The following is an 18,820-nucleotide window of genomic DNA, read 5'->3' as shown; positions in this document are numbered from 1 at the left end:
TTTGCCTCATTGCCTTCAAAGATTCACCTCAGGCACTCGGGGGTCCTTCAGGATCAGGTCAGTTCAGAGGGATTTGGATCCATTTTTTGTATTTGGCTTCATTTTAGATGCATTTGAGTCAATCTTAGAGCTTTGGGGGTCACTTTTGGGGTGGTTTTGGTCAGTTTTGTGGTGGTTTCAGTCAGTTTTGGGGTGGTTTCGGTCAGTTTTGGGGTCCCCACACACAACAAACACACTGGAAAGTCACTCAAGGCTTTTATTGGTCTCAATTCTGGGGGGCCCCTTCCAAAAGCAGAGCCCCCCACTCCCACCCCCCTAAAAAAAACCCCTCGGGGGGTGCCCGCAGCCCCCAACACCCCTAAATCCTCATTTTTGGGGTCCCTCCTCTTCCTCCCCTGGGGTTTCCCCTGGTTTGGGGCTATCGGAGCTGCCCCATTTTGGATTTCGGGGTTCAGGGTGTTTCCCCCCCCCCCCGAGTATTGGGGCGCTTCCTCCTCATCCTCACCCCGAATTTTGGGGTCCCCCCGAGCTCTGGTTATTGGGGTTCATCCCCACCCCGACCCTCGGGGTCCCTCCTCTTCCTCAGCTCCTGGGATTTGGGGGGCTCCTCCCTGGCCTCCGTTTTGGGGTTCAGGGGGTCCCACCCCTCCTGAATTTGGGGATTTTGGGGGTCCTCACCCTCATGAACTTTAGGATTTAGGGGGTCTCCACTTTCCTGAATTTTGGGGTTTAGAGGATCTTCTCCGTCCTGAATTTTAGTATTTAGGGGATCCCATCCCTCATGAATTTTGGGGTTCAGGGGGTCCCATTCCTCATTAATTTTAGGATTTAGGGGATCTCCACCCTCATGAACTGTGGGGCTCAGGGTGTCCTCACCCTCACTAATTTTAGGATTTAGGGGATCCCCCCCCTCATGGATTTTAGTATTTAGGGCATCCCTTCCCTCATGGATTTTAGGATTTCGGGTGTCCTCACCCTCACGAATTTCAGGATTTAGGGGGTCCTCACCCTCACGAATTTTAGGATTTTGGGTGTCCTCACCCTCATGAACTTTGGCGTTCAGGGGGTCCCATCCCTCATGAATTTTAGGATTCCTGGTGTCCTCACCCTCACGGATTCCAGGATTTAGGGAATCCCCCCCGTCCCCCTCACGGCGCTCCCTCCTCCTCCTCACCTGCGCGTCCCCTGCCCCGCCGCTCCCCTCAGGCTCCTCTTCCCGCCCTTTTTTCCTCCCCTCAGGCTGCTCTTCCCGCCCTTTTTTCCGCCCCTCTTCCCGCCCTTTTCCCCTCCCCTCAGGCTGCTCTTCCCGCCCTTTTTCCCGCCCCTCTTCCCGCCCTTTTTTCCTCCCCTCAGGCTGCTCTTCCCGCCCTTTTTCCCTCCCCTCTTCCCGCCCTTTTCCCCTCCCCTCAGGCCGCTCTTGCCGCCCCTTCCCGCCCCGTCCCGCCGCCGCCGCCGTGAGGAGGATGAGCAGGGGCACGATGTGGAGGCAGAAGTGCACCGAGGCCCAGAAGCGCAGCGTGGCCGCCGCCTCCCGCAGCACGAAGCCCATGCTGAGGTACTCGAACGCCCTCATCTTGAGGAACCACTGCGCCGCCCTGAGCGCCGAGCCCTTCCAGCCGCCCAGGCGCTCCAGGGGCACCCCGAAATGGCGGCGCAGCGCCTCCTCGGCCGCCGCCTCGGCCGCCAGCCACAGCGGCACCGTCAGGAAGGACAGGTACTGCCCGCCGTGCAGCCCGTGCCAGTAGGCTGAGGCCAGCATGGTCCAGGCGTTCCTGGGCAGGGAAAAATGGGGAAAAGGGGGTCAGGGAGGCGGCAAAGGTTCCTTTGGAGGGGTTGAAGTTGGGGTAGGAGGCGCTGGGATGGTGTTTATGTGGCCCCAAAGTCAGCAGAAGCGTCACAAAATTCAGTTTGTGAGTCGCAAATCCAGCACAACCACCCCAAAGTTCAGTTTGTGAGTCTCAAGTCCAACACATCCACCCTAAAATTCATTTTGTGCCTCCCAAATCCAGCACAAGCATCACAAAATTCAGTTTGTGAATCTCAAATCCTGCACATTCACCCCAAAATTCACTTTGTGCCTCCCAAATCCAGTACATCCACCTCAAAATTCAATTTGTGACTCCCAAGTCCAGCACAAGCATCACAAAATTCAGTTTGTGAGTCTCAAATCCTGCACATTCACCCCAAAATTCACTTTGTGCCTCCCAAAGTCCAGCACAAGCACCTCAAAATTCAGTTTGTGCCCCACCAAAGTCCAGTCTGCTCCACAGAAACTTAGATGTACATACAAAATTCACTTTGTGCCTCTCGAAGTCCAGCACAACCACCCCAAAACTGACTTTGTGACTCCCAAAGTCTAGTCCAAGCACCCAAAATTGAATGTACACCCGTCAACATCCAGCCTGCTCCACGGCAAGTTCAGTTTACACACCCGAAATTCAGTTTGTGCCTCTCGAAGTCCAGCCTAAGCACCCAAAATTCAATTTGCACCCTCAAAATTCAATCTACACCCACTGAAACTCAGCTTCCAGTACCCCAGTGTCCACCTTAATCCTTCTCCCAGTGCCCTCCCAGTGCTCCCAGTACCTGAGCAGGGGGTACTGGCGGGGGCCCCGGCGGTGCACGTAGGCCGCCAGCCACCACTGCACCGTCATGTTCCAGTGCTCCCAGTGCCCCCAGTGCCCTCCCAGTGCTCCCAGTTCTCCCAGTGCCCCCAGTACCTGAGCAGGGGGTACTGGCGGGGGCCCCGGCGGTGCACGTAGGCCGCCAGCCACCACTGCACCGTCATGTTCCAGTGCTCCCAGTGCCCTCCCAGTGCTCCCAGTACCCCCAGTGCCCTCCCAGTGCCCTCCCAGTGCCCCCCCAGTGCCCTCCCAGTGCTCCCAGTGCCCCCAGTACCTGAGCAGGGGGTACTGGCGGGGGCCCCGGCGGTGCACGTAGGCCGCCAGCCACCACTGCACCGTCATGTTCCAGCGCCGCAGCCCCCCCCGGAAGCGCCGGCCCACCTCGGTGCCCCAGGGGTCCACGGTGCGGATGGCCTCGAAATCCCACTGATCCTCGGGGAGCTCGGCGCTCCTGGGGAGGGGGACAGACGGGGGACAGTCAGAGTGACACACAGGGGACACTCAGGGGACACAGGGGACACTCAGGGCCCCCCACTCTGCCCCACGGTGCAGATGGCCTCAAAATCCCAGTGATCCTCGGGGAGCTCAGCGCTCCTGGGGAGGGGACACAGAGGGGACAGTCAGGGACACTCAGAGTGACACCCAGGGGACACTCAGGGGACAGAAGTGACACTCAGGGACCCCCTGCTCTCTGCCCCACGGTGCGGATGGCCTCGAAATCCCACTGATCCTCGGGGAGCTCCGTGCTCCTGGGCAGGGGACACACAGAGGTGACACTCGGGGGACACACAGGTGACAATCAAGTAACCCTCAGGTGACACACGGGACACTCAGAGTGACACCCAGGGGACACTCAGGGACCTCCCGCTCTGTGCCCCGTGTGTGGATGGACCCAAAATCCCAGTGCTGCTCAGGGAGCTCGGCACTCCTGGGCAGGGGACACACAGGGGACAGTCAGGAACACTCAGGGACCCCCCACTCTGCACCCCAATGTCCCTGTACCCCAGTGATCTCCCCAATGTCCCCAATGTCCCTGTGCCCCAGTGATGTCACTCACGTTTTGGGGCGCTCCCACAGCACCGTGGGTCCCTGTCCTGGCCTGGCCCGGGCGGTTTTGGGGTACGCGCCCAGCCCCATATCCCTGTACCCCATATCCCTGTGCCCCATATCCCTGTGTCCCATATCCCTGTGCCCCATATCCCTCTGTCCCATATCCCTGTGTCCCATATCCCTGTGCCCCATATCCCTGTGCCCCATATCCCTGTACCCCATATCCCTGTGCCCCATATCCCTGTGTCCCATATCCCTGTGCCCCATATCCCTGTACCCCAGTGATGTCCCCACTGTCCCTGTACCCCAGTGATGTCACTCACGTTTTGGGGCGCTCCCACAGCACCGTGGGTCCCTGTCCCGGTTTCGCCCTGGCGGTTTTGGGGTACGCGCCCAGCCCCGCGGCCACGCAGCCGGCCTCGGCGCAGAGCCAGCCCACGTAGAGGCGCAGGCGCAGCGCCAGGAACACGGGCACCATCAGCGCCAGCCGCGCCGCCCACGGCCGCGCCGCGAAGTCGGGGCTCAGCGCGGCGCCCGCCGGCCACGCCCGGCCCACCTGCACCCCCAGCACGGCCAGCACGGGCGCCCAGCGCAGGTGGCGCAGCAGCCGCCGCAGCGCCGGGGGGCCGGGCGGGCCCCACACCCAGTCCAGGTGCGTGCCCAGGCGGTAGAACGGACCTGCGGGCACGGCGACACGGGTCAGACACGTGTGACACACACATGGCACACAAGTGGCACAGAGGTGGCACAGTAGGCAACATATAAATGGCACATAGGTGACACATAAATGGGACACAAGTGACATAAATGGCACAAAGGAGGCACAGAGGTGACACAAAGGTGGCACACAGGTGACACATAAATGGCACACAGGTAGGACACAGGTGACAACGGCACACAGGTGGCACCCAGGAAGGCCCAAATTTGTGGAGAACGGAGGCGAATTTGGGTGACAAAAATCCCCTCTGGGACCCCCTCAAGACCCCCCCCAAATTCCCCACTGGGAAGCCCCAGAATCGCCCCAAAATCCCCTCAGGACCCCCAGAATTTCATCTGGGACCCCCAAAATCCCCTCAGGGACTCCCCAAAATCCCTCCGGGACCCCCAAAATCCCCTCAGGGGAATCCCAAAATCCCCTCAAGGACCCCCCCAAAATTTCATCTGGGAAACCCCAAAATTCCCTCTTGGAAACCCCAAAATTTCTCCCCAAATGCTCTCAGGGACCCCCAAAATCCATCTGGATCCCCCAAAATCCCCTCAGGGAAATCCCAAAATCCCCTCAGGGACCCCCCAAAATCCCCCCGCCCCCCCAACCCCACAGGACCCCCCCAGCTGTCCCTTGGCCCCGCCCCCTTTAGGCCCCGCCCCTTTAGGCCACGCCCACCTGTCAGCAGCCCCAGGTAGCAGTAGCTGTAGCACAGGATGTCAATCAGGCTGGGCACGCGCCGCAGCGAGCCAATCAGCAGCCGCGTCTCCTCTGACGTCACCCCCTTCAGCTCCGCCTCCCGCAGCTCCTGCGTGTCGCTGGCCAGGCTGGCCATCTGGGGGCGGGGCCAAGGTCAGGCCACGCCTGTTTTCCCGTATATGGGCATGTCGCACCGCAAAGCCACGCCCCCTGGAGGCGCTTAGCGCCCCCTGCTGGCTCAGTGGTGTTGCTACAATTGCCACGCCCAGATTCCCCAAAATCACCCCAAAATCCCTTCAGGACCCTCCTAAACCCCCCAGGAATCCTCTCAGGACCCCCAAAACCCCCCAGAACCCCCTAAATCACCTCAGGACCCCCCAAATGCCCCTGGAACCCCCCAGAAATCCTCTCAGGACCCCCAAAATCCCCCCGGACACCCCCAGGACCCCCCAAATCCCCCCCAGAACCCCTCAAATTCCCCCCATAATCCCCCCAGGACCCCCCAAACCTCCCCCCCCCATCCCCTCAGGACCCCCAAAATCCCCCATACTCCCCCCCAGGACCCCCCCGAATCCCCCCAGGACCCCCCAAAATCATCTCAGGACCCCTCAAATCCCCCATGACCCACCCAGAACCCCTCAAATCCCCCCCAACCCCCCCCAGGACCCCCCAAAATCCTCCCAGAACCCCTCAAATCCCCCCCAAACCCCCCAAAATCCCCCCCAGGACCCCCCAAAATCCCCCCAAACCCCCTCAAATCCCCCCCAAACCCCCCCAGGACCCCCCCAGACCTTGAGGGTGACGAGCAGCTGCAGGGCGTTGGCGTGGGGAGGGGGCTCGGGCAGCCCCCAGAGGCGGGCGGTGCGGAAGAACAGCAGGTAGCCGAACACCCAGAGCAGGGCGGCGCCCCCGCAGCGCCTGGGGGGGTCCGGGGTGGTCCCCTCAATCCGGGGGCTCCCCAAAAACCCCCCCGGGGCCTTTAAACCCACCCCAAAAACCCCCCCGGGCCTTTAAACCCACCCCCAAAGCCCCCCGGCGTGGGGAGTTGGGGGGGCCTAAAAATCCCTCCCCCCTCATAAGAATTTGGGGGTCCCAAAATGTCTCTGAGCCCCCACCCAGGGAATTTGGGGGTCCCAAAATTCCCCCCCTCAGGATTTGGGAGGGTCACAAAAATCCCTCCCCCCTCAGAGAGGATTTGGGGGTCCCCAAAATGTCTCTGACCCCCCCAAATTCTCCCCTCAGAAAATTTGGGGGTCCCAAAAATCCCCCCCCCCTCCTCAGAGAGGATTTGGGGGTCCCAAAAATCCCCCCCATGAAGGATTTGGGGGTCCCAAAATGTCTCTGAGACCCCCAAATTTCTGCCCCCCTCAGAGAGGATTTGGGGGTTCCCAAAATGTCTCGGACCCCCCCAAATTTCCCCTCCCCCCCCCGAGAGTTCGGCCCCCTCCCCCCCTCATCACCCTCGTCCCAATTAAGCAATAACGAGCTCGGGTGAGCTAACGAGCCCCAAACCCGGGGGAGGGGGGGAAGGACTCGGGACACCCCAAAAATGGGGCTGGGACCCCCAAAAATGGGGCTGGGACCCCAAAAATGGGGCTGGGACACCCCAAAAATGGGGCTGGGAACCCCAAAAATGGGGCTGGGACCCCCAAAAATGGGGCTGGGACCCCCAAAATGGGGCTGGGACCCCAAAAATGAGGCTGGGAACCCCAAAATGGGGCTGGGAACCCCAAAAATGGAACAGGGACCCCAAAATGGGGCTGGGAACCCAAAAAATGGGGGCTGGGAACCCAAAAATGGGGCTGGGAACCCCAAAAATGGGGCTGGGAACCCCAAAATGGGACTGGGACACCCCAAAATTGAGCTGGGAACCCAAAAATGGGGCTGGGACCCCAAAAAATGGAACAGGGAACCCAAAAAATGGAACAGGGACCCCAAAATGGGGCTGGGAACCCCAAAAATGGAACAGGAACTCCAGAAATGGGGCTGGGACCCCAAAAATGGGGATGTGAACCCCAAAACGGGGCTGGGAACCCCAAAATAGAGCTGGGACCCCCCCAGAATGGATCAGGGACCCCCCCAAATGGACCCAGGACCCCCAGAATGGATCAAAGACCCCCTAAAATGGATTCAGAACCCCCCAGATGGATCCAGGACCCCCCAAAATGGATCCAGGACCCCTCAGAATGGATCAGGGACCCCCTAAAATGGATTCATAACACCCCAAAATGGGCCAGGGACGCCCCAAAATGCACCTGGGACCCCCCCAGAATGGCTCAGGACCCCCTGAAGCGGCTCGGGGCCCCCCCAGATGGATCCAGGCCCCCCCAAAATGGATCCAGAACCCCCCAAATGGATCTAGGACCCCCCAGAGTGGATTCAGGACCCCCCATAATGGATCAGGGACCCCCTAAAATGGATCCGGGCCCCCCCAGAATGGCTCAGGACCCCCTAAAATGGATTCAGGCCCCCCCAGAATTACTCAGGCCCCCCCAGATGGTTTTAGGGACCCCCTAAAATGGATCCAGGACCCCCTAAAATGGATTCAGGCCCCCCCAAATGGATCTAGGACCCCCTAAAATGGATCCAGGACCCCCAGAATGGCTCAGGACCCCCCCAGAATGGCTCAGGACCCCCAAATTCACCTGGAATCCCCCTAAAATGGCTCAGGGCCCCCCCAGAATTACTCAGGCCCCCCCAGATGGTTTTAGGGACCCCCCTAAAATGGCTCAGGACCCCCCCCCAAATGTCTCAGGACCCCCCGAAGCGGCTCAGGGCCCCCCCAGAATTACTCAGGCCCCCCCAGATGGTTTTAGGGACCCCCCAGATGGCTCAGGCCCCCCCAGATGGTTTTAGGGACCCCCTAAAATGGCTCAGGACCCCCCCCCCAAATGTCTCAGGACCCCCCCGAAGCGGCTCAGGGCCCCCCCAGAATTACTCAGGACCCCCCAGATGGTTTTAGGGACCCCCCAGAATTACTCAGGCCCCCCCAGATGGTTTTAGGGACCCCCTAAAATGGATTCAGGCCCCCCCAAATGGATCCAGGACCCCCCAGAATGGCTCAGGCCCCCCCAGCTGGTTTTAGGGCCCCCCCAGCTGGTTTTAGGGCCCCCCAGGTGGGCTCGGGGCTCACCGGGGCAGGCAGGCGAGCAGGGCCCAGGTGCCCAGCGTGGTGCCCAGCGAGTGCAGCGCGTGGGGGCCGCAGGTGAGCAGCGCCAGCCCCGCCCCCAGCAGCGCCCCCCCCGAGCTGCCGCCAGCGCGGGCCTGGGGCACGAAATAGGGGAGAAACCGGGGAAATGAGCAAGTAACAAAAACGGCACAGGAATACACCCAAATACGCAAAAATCCCTTCAAAACGCACCAAAACCAGCCCCAAAATGCACCAAAACCAGCCCCAAAACACAGCAAATCAGCACAAAATGAACAAATAACAAAAAACAGCACAGAAATACACCGAAATACGCAAAAATCCCTTCAAAACGCACCAAAACCAGCAGCAAAATGCACCAAAACCAGCCCCGAAATGCACCAAATCAGCACAAAATGCACCAAATCAGCACAAAACGCACCAAAACCAGCCCCAAAATGCACCAAAACCAGCCCCAAAATGCACCAAATCAGCACAAAATGCACCAAATCAGCACAAAATGCACCAAAACCAGCCCCAAAATGAACAAAGTTACAAAAACCAGCACAAAACGTATCAAAATCCCTTCAAAACAGCCCCAAAATGCACCAAAACCAGCCCCAAGACACAGCAAATCAGCCCAAAATGAACAAATAACAAAAAACAGCACAGAAATATACCAAAATACGCAAAAATCCCTTCAAAACGCACCAAACCAGCCCCAAAATGCACCAAAACCAGCCCCAAAATGCACCAAATCAGCACAAAACGCACCAAAATCAGCCCCAAAATGAACAAAGTTACAAAAACCAGCACAAAACGCATCAAAATCCCTTCAAAACGGCCCCAAAATGCACCAAAACCAGCCCCAAATCAGCCCCAAAATGAACAAATAACAAAAAACAGCACAGAAATACACCGAAATACAGCAAAATACCCCAAAACCCCCTCAAAACAGCCCCAAAATGCATCAAAACCAGCCCCAAAACCCAGCAAATCAGCCCCAAAATGAACAAAATAACAAAAAACAGCACAGAAATACACCGAAATACGCAAAAATCCCTTCAAAACGCACCAAAACCCACCAAAACCAGCCCCGAAACGCACCAAAACCAGCCCTGAAATGCACCAAAATCAGCCCTGAAATGCACCAAAATCAGCCCTGAAATGCACCAAAATCAGCCCCAAAATGAACAAAATAACAAAAAAACAGCACAGAAATATACCAAAATACGCAAAAATCCCTTCAAAACGCACCAAAACCAGCCCCAAAATGCACCAAATCAGCACAAAATGCACCAAAACCAGCCCCAAAATGCACCAAATCAGCACAAAATGCACCAAAACCAGCCCAAAACCACAGAAAATCAGCCCCAAAATAAACAAAAATAACATGAGACATTGTAAAAATATACCAAAATACAGGAAAATACCCCAAAACCCCCTCAAAACAGCCCCAAAATGCACCAAAACCAGCCCCAAAACGCAGCAAATCAGCCCCAAAACCCAGCAAATCAGCCCAAAAATGTATCAGGAATCCACGAAAACAACACAAAAATACAGGAAAATACCCCAAAACCCCCTCAAAACACCGCCAAAATGCATCAAAACCAGCCCCAAAACGCACCAAATCAGCCCCAAAATGAACAAACTAACATAAAACAGCACAAAAATATATCTAAATACGCAAAAATCCCTTCAAAATGCACCAAAACCAGCCCCAAAATGCACTAAACCAGCCCCAAAACCCAGCAAATCAGCACAAAATGAACAAAATAACAAAAAACAGCAGAAAAATATACTGAAATACACAAAAATGCCTTCAAAAGGGCCCCAAAACACCCCCAAAATGCACCAAAGCAGCCCAAAAATGCACAAAAAGCCATAAAACAACTGAAAAATGCACCAAAACCCTACAAAACAAAAATGCACCAAAAACACTTCAAAAATAGTAATCCATAAAACATAAAACACCTCAAAACACCCCCAAAACGCACCCAAAACACCCCAAAAATGCATCAGAAACCCATAAACCAACACAAAAATACACCAAAAACCCACAAAACAACCCAAAAATGCACCAAAAACCTTTCAGAAGACCCCAAAACCCCCTCAGAGCAACCCAAAAACCCCAAAAAACGACACAAAACTGCACTAAAACCCCACAAAACAACCCGAAATGCCTCAAAACCCCTTCAAAGCAACCCAAAACTTCACCAAAAACCTTTCAAAACACCCCAAAACCACACCAAAAACTCCTTAAAACAACTCAAAACACTAAAAAAACCACTAAAAAACCCTTTAAAACACCCCAAAAACGGACCAACACCCCTCCCCCACCAGCGCCCACATCCGCACCCAAATCTTCCTGAGGGGCCCCGAAACACCCCAAAAATAAACCAGAAATCCCCAAAATATCCTCAGAAATCCCAAAAAAATCCTGAATAAAAGTCAAAATCCCTTTACTGGCCCCAAAAGCCCCTCAAGTCGCCCCAAAATCTCCTCAGATCACCCCAAATCCCCCCCAAAATCTCCCTTCAATTTCCCCAGCTCCGCCCAAATCCCCCCAAAATTCTCCGAATCCGACACAAAATTCACCTGGGACCCCCCAAACCCACCCGGGACCCCCAAAAAAATCACCCGGGAGCCTCCTCAACCCCCTCGGGACCCCCCAAATTCCCTCAGGATGCCCTAAAATCCCTCAAGACCTCAGAAAATCCCTCAGGATGCCCCCAAATACCTCAAATTTCCCCCGAAATCCCCTCAGGATCCCCCCCCAAAACCCCTCAGGATGCCCTAAGATCCCTCAGGACCCCCCAAATTTCCTCGGGATCCCCAAAACCCCTCAGGACTCCCTCAAATTCCCTCAAGATTCCCCCCAAATTCCCTCTGAACCTCTCCAAAACTCCTCAGGACCTCCCACGATATTTCAGGTTCTCCAAATTCCCTCAGGACCCTCCCAAAACCTCTCAGAACCCCCCAAAACCCCTCAAGATTCCCCCCAAAACCCCTCTGAACCCCCAAACCCCTCAGAACACCCCAAAAATACCTCAAGATTTTCCCTGAAAACCCTCCTAGACCACCCAAAACCCCTCAGAACCCCCCAAAACCCCCTCAGAACCCCCCAGGACCCCCCAAAACCCCTCAGAACCCCCCAAAATATCTCAAATTTCCCCCAAAATCCCCTCAGTATCCCCTGAAACCTCTCAGGACCCCTCTAAATCCCCTCAGGACCCTCCCAAAACCCTCAGGACCCCCCAGAATACCTCGAATTTCCCCCAAAATCCTCTCAGGATCCTCCCAAACCCCTCAGAATACCCAAAAATACTTCAAGATTTCCCCTAAAACCCCCTTGGACCACCCAAAACCCCTCAGAACTCCCCAAAACCCCTCAGAACGCCCCAAAACCCCTCAGGATGCCCCCAAATCCCTCAGGATTTCCCAAATCTCCTCAGAACCCCCCTCAAATCTCCTCAGGACCCCCCCCAAAATCCCTCAGGGTCCCCTAAATCCCCTCCCAAATCCTTTCGGACCCGTCAGGATTCCTCAAACCCTCTCAGAACCCCCCCAAATCCCCTCAGAACCCGCTTTAATCCGTCAGGACTCCCCAAAACCCCCTCAGAACCCCCCAAAATCCCTCGGATCCCCCTCAGAACCCGCTTTAATCCGTCAGGGCCCCCCAAAACCCCTCAGAACCCGCTTTAATCCCTCAGACCCCCCTCAGAACCCGATTTAACCCCTCAAGACCCTCGTTAATCCCTCAGAACCCCTCAGAACCCGCTTTAACCCCTCAGGACCCCCCCAAAACCCCCTCAGAACCCGCTTTAGTCCCTCAGAACACCCCAAAACCCCTCAGAACCCGCTTTAATCCCTCAGAACCCCCTGAGAACCCTTCAGAACCCCCCCGTTAATCCCTAAGAACCCCCCCAAACCCCCTCAGAACCCGCTTTAACCCCTCAGGACCCCCCCAGCCCCCTCAGAGCCCCTCAGGTCCCGGCCCTCACCGCGCTCCTTGAGCACGAAGCCCACGGGGATGGAGCCCAGCAGCACGGCCAGGTAGGTCAGCTCCTCACGGTTCATGGCGGCGCCGGGACCCGCTCGGGACCCCCTCGGGACCCCCAAAACCCCCCGGGACCCCCAAAATTCCCCCCCCAAAATCCCCCCTTGGCCCCTGCGCGGCTCCGCGGGCTCGGAGCGGGGGCGGAGGGGGGCGTGGCCTGCGGAGCCACGCCCCACAAACCGCAGCCCACACGGTAAGCCACGCCCACAACACGGTCCCATTTGTGGGCGTGGTTACTACAAAACCCCGCCCACAGTGGGCGGGGCCACGTTGGTATTGGGGAGCCCCCCATGTAGGGATTTTGGGGGCGGGGTTTGGTTTGAGGTTTAAAGGGGGCGGAGCCAACTGTGTGGGTCCTTTAAGAGGATCTGGCCCTTTAAGAGAGGGGGGAGGGGCGTGTGAAGAGGTGTCTGGCCCTTTAAGAGGGGGTGGGAACCACCGGAGAAGGAGTGTTTTAAAGTGGCCTGGCCCTTTAAGAGGAGTGGGCCCCACACGTGGGGCTCTGGAGGGGGTCACGCCCTTTTAAGACGGTTTTTAAAGGGGTCTGGCCCTTTAAGGAGCCTGAAGGGTCCTCAGAGTGGGCTCAGGGCCTTTTGGGACGGGGGTAAAACGGTGTGAAATGCGCTTTAACGGCGGTTTGGCCACTGAAAGGGTGTTTTAAAGGAGGTCTGGCCCTTTAAGGGGACGAAACCCACCGGTCTGAGGGGGTTTTAAAGGAGGTCTGGCCCTTTAAGGCTGCCGGGGTCCACAACGGCGCCATTTGAAGGGGCTCTGTCCCTTTAAGCCGCTCTTAAAAGGGGCAGAACCCTTCCCACAGCTTTTTACAGGCCTTAGTGGGGCCCCACGCCGCATCGCCGCTTTAAGACCGCCGCCTTCACGCGGCCACTTCCGGGAAGGCGGGAACAAAATGGCGGCGGGGCCTGCGGGGGTCCCGGGGGTCTGCGGGGACGGGGAGCGCTCGGAGACCCCCGGGACCCCCCCGGGCTCCCCCCCGGAGCGGCCCCGCGTGCGGCGGCAGCGCGGGCGCTTCCTGGTGTGGGCGCCGCGGGCGGCGCGGGCGCTGCGGGAGCGGCACCGCGTGTGGGGGGCGCTGGTGGGGGCCCCGCCGCGCCGCGGCCGCTGCCGGCCCGCGGGGCCGCGGCTGCCGCTGCAGCTGACGCCGGAGGAGGCGCGGGCGCTGCGGGAGAGCGGCGGAGCCACCGAGGAGCCGGTACCGGGGGGGGGAGGGGGGAGTGGGGGCGGGGCGAGCCCCTCCCCCCCCCGAGCCGCCCCTCCCCCCCCTAAACCGCCCCTCCCCCCAGGTGGGCGGGGCCGAGGCGGAGCGCGAGGAGCCCCCCGCCGGGTGGGGGCGGGGCCAGAGCCGCGCTGGCCACGCCCCCTCCTGGCCACGCCCCCTCCGCCGAGCGGCGCTTCCGGGTGTTCCGCGCGCTCTGGGGGCGGGGGCCTGCACCTGACCCGCGGCGGGAAATTCGGCGGCGACTTCCTGGTGTACCCGGGTGAGGGGCGGGGCCTCCGCAGGCCCCTCCCACTCATCCCTCTGACCCCTCCCCTTCATTGGTGACCCCTCCCCTTTAGTCCTCTGACCCCTCCCCTTTATTCCTGATCCCCCTCGAGGGTCCCAGCCCCCTCCCCTTTATCCCTGACCCCCCCCGGGGGGTCTCTGTGCCCCCTCCCCACCATTCCCAGCCCCCTCCCCACCACCCCTGACCCCCCCGAGGGTCTCTGTGCCCCCTCCCCACCATTCCCAGCCCCCTCCCCACCACCCCTGACCCCCCCGAGGGTCTCTGTGCCCCCTCCCCACCATTCCCAGCCCCCTCCCCACCATCCCTGACCCCCCCCGGGGGTCTCAGCCCCCCTTCCCCTTTATCCCTGACCCCCTCCCCATTACTCCCAGCCCCCTCCCCTTTATCCCTAACCCCCTCCCCACCACCCCTGACCTCCCCGGGGGTCTCTGTGCCCCTCCCCCCCACCCCTGACCCCCCCCTCTTTCCGCAGGCCCCCCCTCGCAGTTCCACGCAGGCGCAGTGGCGCTGTGTCCCTGCAGTTCGCGGCCGCAGCCGCTGGGGGCGCTGCTGGCGGCCGCGCGCCTCGGCACGAGCGTGCGCAAAGCGCTGCTGCTCTGCGCCGCGCCGCCAGGGGGCGCCCTGGCCTGCACCGCCCTCACGTGGCGCGCCGACCTCACGTGACCCGGCAGGGGGCGGGGCCGCGCGGGGATTTTCCCGCGCTTGGCAAAACGCGGGAAATTAAAAGAACTTTTTTTATTAATAGTAGTAATTAAAATAAAATTGATTTTTTTGGAGCCGTTCGGCGGTGTTTCACTGGCAGAGTCGCCCTAAATTTGGGGGAAGAGACACCTGAATTTGGGGGGTTCAGAGACCCCTGAATTGGGGGGGCACAGACCCCTAAATTAGGGGGGCAGAGACCCCTCAATTGGGGGCACAGAGAACCCTGAATTGGGGGCACAGAGACCCCTGAATTGGGGGCACAGAGAACCCTGAATTGGGGGCACAGAGACCCCTGAATTGGGGGCACAGAGAACCCTGAATTGGGGTTCAGAGACCCCTGAATTGGGGGGCACAGAGACCCCTGAATTGGGGGCACAGAGACCCCTGAATTGGGGGCAGAGACCCCTGAATTGGGGGTTGAGAGACCCCTGAATTTGGGGGACAGAGACCCCTGAATTTGAGAGGGATTCCTGCCCCATTTTGGGGTCCCATTTCCACTTCAGGAATTGCCACCCCCCATTTTGGGCGTTCCTGACCCCAATTTTCGGTGATTTCACCCCAATTTTGGGGTGTTTTTACCCCGATTTCAATGTCAGACACTGATGGTACGAAGGCAGCGATGCCATCGCAGCAGCCCCGGGCACTGGGAGGTTCCCTCCCCAATTCCTGCTGTTCCCACCCCAATTTGAACACTCCTGACCCAATTTTTGACGTTTTCACCCCAGAATTTTGCTGTCAGACGCTGATGGTGCGGAAGGCGGCGATGCCCTCCCGCCCCGTGCACAGCAGCAGCCCCGGGCACTGCGGGTGCCATTCCCACCCCTATTTGAACACTCCTGACCCCATTTTGAACACTCCTGACCCCAATTTGAACACTCCTGACCCAATTTCGGGTGTTTTCACCCCAGAATTTTGCTCTCACACGCTGATGGTGCGGAAGGCGGCGATGCCCTCGCGGCCCGTGCACAGCAGCAGCCCCGGGCACTGCGGGTGCCAGTGCAGCTCCTTGACCTCCCTCTCGCCCTGGTGCAGGAACAGCAGCTGGGGGGGCAGCTCCTCCAGCCCCCCCGCCCTCCCCGGCCCCCTGCCCTCGCTCCTGGGGGTCTCTCTCCACGCCCAGGTCCCACTGGGTCACCAGGTCGTCCTCGCCCGCGGCCCGCCAGCACGCCGCTCTCGCCCGGGTGCCACTGCACGGACGTGATGGGCCCGCGGTGCTGCTTGAAGGTGGCCACGCTCGAGGGGCTGCCCTGGGGGGGACGGGCAGGGGTCACTGGGGAGGGGGCTGGGGGGGAGATTGGGGGGGCTTAGGGGTGGTTTGGGGGTGATTTGGGGGTTTTTGGGGTGGCTTTGGGGGTTTTAGGGGTGGTTTTGGGGTGTTTTGGGGGGGAAAAACGGGGAGGGGGTGAGTGGGGAGGGGGCTGGGGGGGAAAAATGGGGAGGGGGCTGGGGAGAGAAATGGGGAGGGGTCAGTGGGGAGGGGGCTGGGGGGAGATTGGGGGGGAAAAATGGGGAGGGGGGTCAGTGGGGAGGGGGCTGGGGGGGAGAAATGGGGAGGGGGCTGGGGAGAGAAATGGGGAGGGGTCAGTGGGGAGGGGGCTGGGGGGGAGATTGGCAGGGGGAAATGGGGAGGTTTGAAGGATTTTGGGGTGGTTTGAGGGTTTTTGGGGTGGTTTGGGGGGGGAAAAATGGGGAGGGGGTCAGTGGGGAGGGGGCTGGGGGGGAGAAATGGGGAGGGGGGTGAGTGGAGAGGGGGCTGGGGGGGAAACGGGGAGGGGTCAGTGGGGAGGGGGCTGGGGGGGAAAAATGGGGAGGTTTGAGGGATTTTGGGGTGGTTTGGGGGTTTTGGGATGGTTTGGGGGGGAAAAATGGGGAGGGGGGTGAGTGGGGAGGGGGCTGGGGGGGGAGAAATGGGGAGGGGGTGAGTGGGGAGGGGGCTGGGGGGAGTTGGGGTGGGTGGAAGGTGACCTGAGGGGTCCCTGCCTTACCCTGGGGGTCCCTGTCTCACCCTGGGGGGTCCCTGGGCTGGTCTGTGATATTCCCAAGGGGACCCTGGGTTGGTTTGGGGGGGTCCCTGTCTCACTCTGGGGGTCCCTGGGTTGGTCTGGGGGGTCCCTGGGTTGGTTTGGGGTATTTCTGGGGGGTCCCTGGGTGGGTCTGGGGGCTCACCCGGATGCTGCGGAGGTCCCAGAGGCGCAGGGCGCCGTCGTCGCCGCCGCTGAGCAGCGCGGGCCCGCCTCGCGCCGGCTCCAGCTGAGCACGTTGACGTCGCCGTCGTGCGCGGCGGCCACGCTGAGCTGGCACGCCCGGCCCGGCGGCGCCCGCACGTCCCACACGCGGATGGAGGCGTCCGAGGAGCACGAGATGAACACCTGGGCACGGAAAACGGGCGAGTTCGGGGCGGTTTGGGGCTCTGGGGGAGTATTTTATTTGTTTTTCTTGAGCCAGGTCTCGCAAGCTCTCAAAAGAAATGTAATACACCCAAGGGTAGCTCAGCTGTTATTTTGGGGGTATAAAATAAGCAGGAAGGCTTCTGCTGCACTGTTAGAAATAAGAAAACTTAATAAAGGGCAAAATAACAAACAGAAAAACTCGAGCTGGGTGCACAGGTCTGCTCCTAATAAAAACACCTCACAAAAGCCCCTCACTCTTTTTTCTTCTTTTTCTACCTGGTATTTCAAGACTTTTTAGCTTCTATCCAATCAGCTGCCCTAAAGCAAAGTCCCTAAGGTGCTACGAAGCAGCTTTTTACCTAATCATGATGAGAAATTTCTAAGCTTATTTTATTTTTCAGAAGATAAAAGGTAGTTTTGCCACTGTGCTGTTAAAGAAAGCTCCTAAGGGGCGCTCCCGGCGCGGCTCCTCACCGAGGCCCTCGCTGGGCGACCACTGGATGTCCTCCACGCTGCCGCCGTGGCCGAGCAGCGGCCGCTGGTCCACGGCCCAGCCGCCCTCGCGCGGCTCCCAGCGATGGATGCGCCCGCGGACGTCCCCGGACAGCAGCCGGCCTGGCCAGCGGGAGCAGGGCCGTCACAATCCCAACAATCCCCCGTTATCCACAAATCCGCACCAGGGTCGCCACGCCTCCCAGAGCCCCCTCCAGTGCTCCTTCTCCTCATGTTTTCCATCTTTTTTTCTCTCAGGTTTCCTGTCCTTTTCCCCTCGTTTCTCACCCTTTCTCCCCTCACGTTTTCTGCCAATTTCCCCCCATTTCTGCCACCCTTTTCCCCTCACGTCTGCCACCTTTTCTCCCCTCACACTTCCCACCATTTTCCCCTCACGTTTCCCACCCTTTTCCCTTCATGGTTTCTCCCCTTTTCCCCCTCACATTTTCTGCCACTTTTACCCCCCTTCTGCCACCCTTTTCCCCTCACATTTCCCGCCCTTTTCTCCCCTCACGTTTCCTGTCCTTTGTTCCCCTCACATTTCCCACCATTTTTCCCTCACGTTTCCCACCCTTTTCCCCTCACGGTTTCTCCCCCTTTTCTCCCCTCACATTTCCTGCCATTTTTTCCCCTCATTTCCTGCCCTTTTCCCCTCACATTTCCCGCCCTTTTCCCCTCACATTTTCTGCCGCTTTTCCCCCTTTCCGCCATCTTTTTTTCCCCCACATTTCCCGCCATTTTCTCCCCTCACATTTCCCGTCGTTTTCTCCCCTCACATTTCCAACCATTTTCCCCTCACGTTTCCCTCCCTTTTCCCCTCACGTTTCCCTCCCTTTTCCCCTCACATTTTCTGCCACTTTTTCCCCTCACGTTTTCTGCCAATTTTCCCCCTTTCCACCATCTTTCTCCCCTCACATTTTCCACCTTTCTCCCCTCACATTTCCTGCCGTTTTTTCCCCTCACATTTCCCACCATTTTCCCCTCATGTAACCCACACTTTTCCCCTCACATTTCCCACCCATTTTCCCCTCACGTTTTCAACCACTTTTCCCCCTTTCCACCATCTTTCTCCCCTCACATTTCCTGCCATTTTCCCCCCTCACATTTCCCTCCATTTTCCCCTCGTTTCCCACCCTTTTTCCCCTCACGTTTTCTGCCAATTTCCCCCCATTTCTGCCACCCTTTTCCCCTCACGTTTCCCACCCTTTTCCCCTCACGTTTCCCGCCATTTTCTCCCCTCGCGTTTTCCGCCATTTTCTCCCCTCATGTTTCCCATCATTTTCCCCTCACATTTCCCCCAATTTCCCCCCAAATCCTCACCTGGGCTCAGGGGGCTCCAGTCCAGCCCAACCCCCCTGTGACCCCCAGACCCCAAACCCCCCAAATTTCCCCCAAATCCTCACCTGGGCTCAGGGGTCTCCAATCCCCCCTGTGACCCCCAGACCCC

At 58.8% G+C, this 18,820-nt stretch overlaps 3 protein-coding genes across 3 annotated transcripts; 1 reads left to right on the top strand and 2 right to left on the bottom strand.

The window, feature by feature from the left end:
* Positions 1 to 265: 265 nt before the first annotated feature.
* On the bottom strand, positions 266 to 12,225 carry MBOAT7 (membrane bound O-acyltransferase domain containing 7; the record flags this gene model as incomplete). The annotated part of the gene is made up of 8 exons (XM_064406613.1): positions 266 to 271; positions 1,175 to 1,772; positions 2,899 to 3,075; positions 3,998 to 4,352; positions 5,059 to 5,215; positions 5,871 to 5,997; positions 8,213 to 8,343; positions 12,211 to 12,225. Coding segments are annotated over 8 exons (1,566 nt in total), but the record flags the coding sequence as incomplete, so codon positions are not given.
* Positions 12,226 to 12,375: 150 nt separating this feature from the next.
* TSEN34 (tRNA splicing endonuclease subunit 34) lies at positions 12,376 to 14,565 on the top strand. Its single transcript, XM_064406610.1, has 4 exons — positions 12,376 to 12,932; positions 12,986 to 13,476; positions 13,568 to 13,762; positions 14,262 to 14,565. The coding sequence occupies exons 2-3, from the start codon at positions 13,174 to 13,176 to the stop codon at positions 13,718 to 13,720; spliced, it is 456 nt and encodes a 151-aa protein (XP_064262680.1). The 5' UTR covers positions 12,376 to 12,932; positions 12,986 to 13,173; the 3' UTR covers positions 13,721 to 13,762; positions 14,262 to 14,565.
* On the bottom strand, positions 14,510 to 18,728 carry GRWD1 (glutamate rich WD repeat containing 1; the record flags this gene model as incomplete). The annotated part of the gene is given in 7 exon segments (XM_064406612.1): positions 14,510 to 15,584; positions 15,586 to 15,647; positions 15,649 to 15,738; positions 16,658 to 16,723; positions 16,726 to 16,866; positions 17,363 to 17,496; positions 18,694 to 18,728. Coding segments are annotated over 7 exon segments (703 nt in total), but the record flags the coding sequence as incomplete, so codon positions are not given.
* Positions 18,729 to 18,820: the final 92 nt, after the last annotated feature.

Source organism: Passer domesticus, unplaced genomic scaffold (genome assembly GCF_036417665.1).
Source record: "Passer domesticus isolate bPasDom1 unplaced genomic scaffold, bPasDom1.hap1 HAP1_SCAFFOLD_335, whole genome shotgun sequence".
NCBI classification, from domain to species: Eukaryota; Metazoa; Chordata; class Aves; order Passeriformes; family Passeridae; genus Passer; species Passer domesticus.
This window is presented reverse-complemented; position numbering and strand designations above follow the sequence as displayed.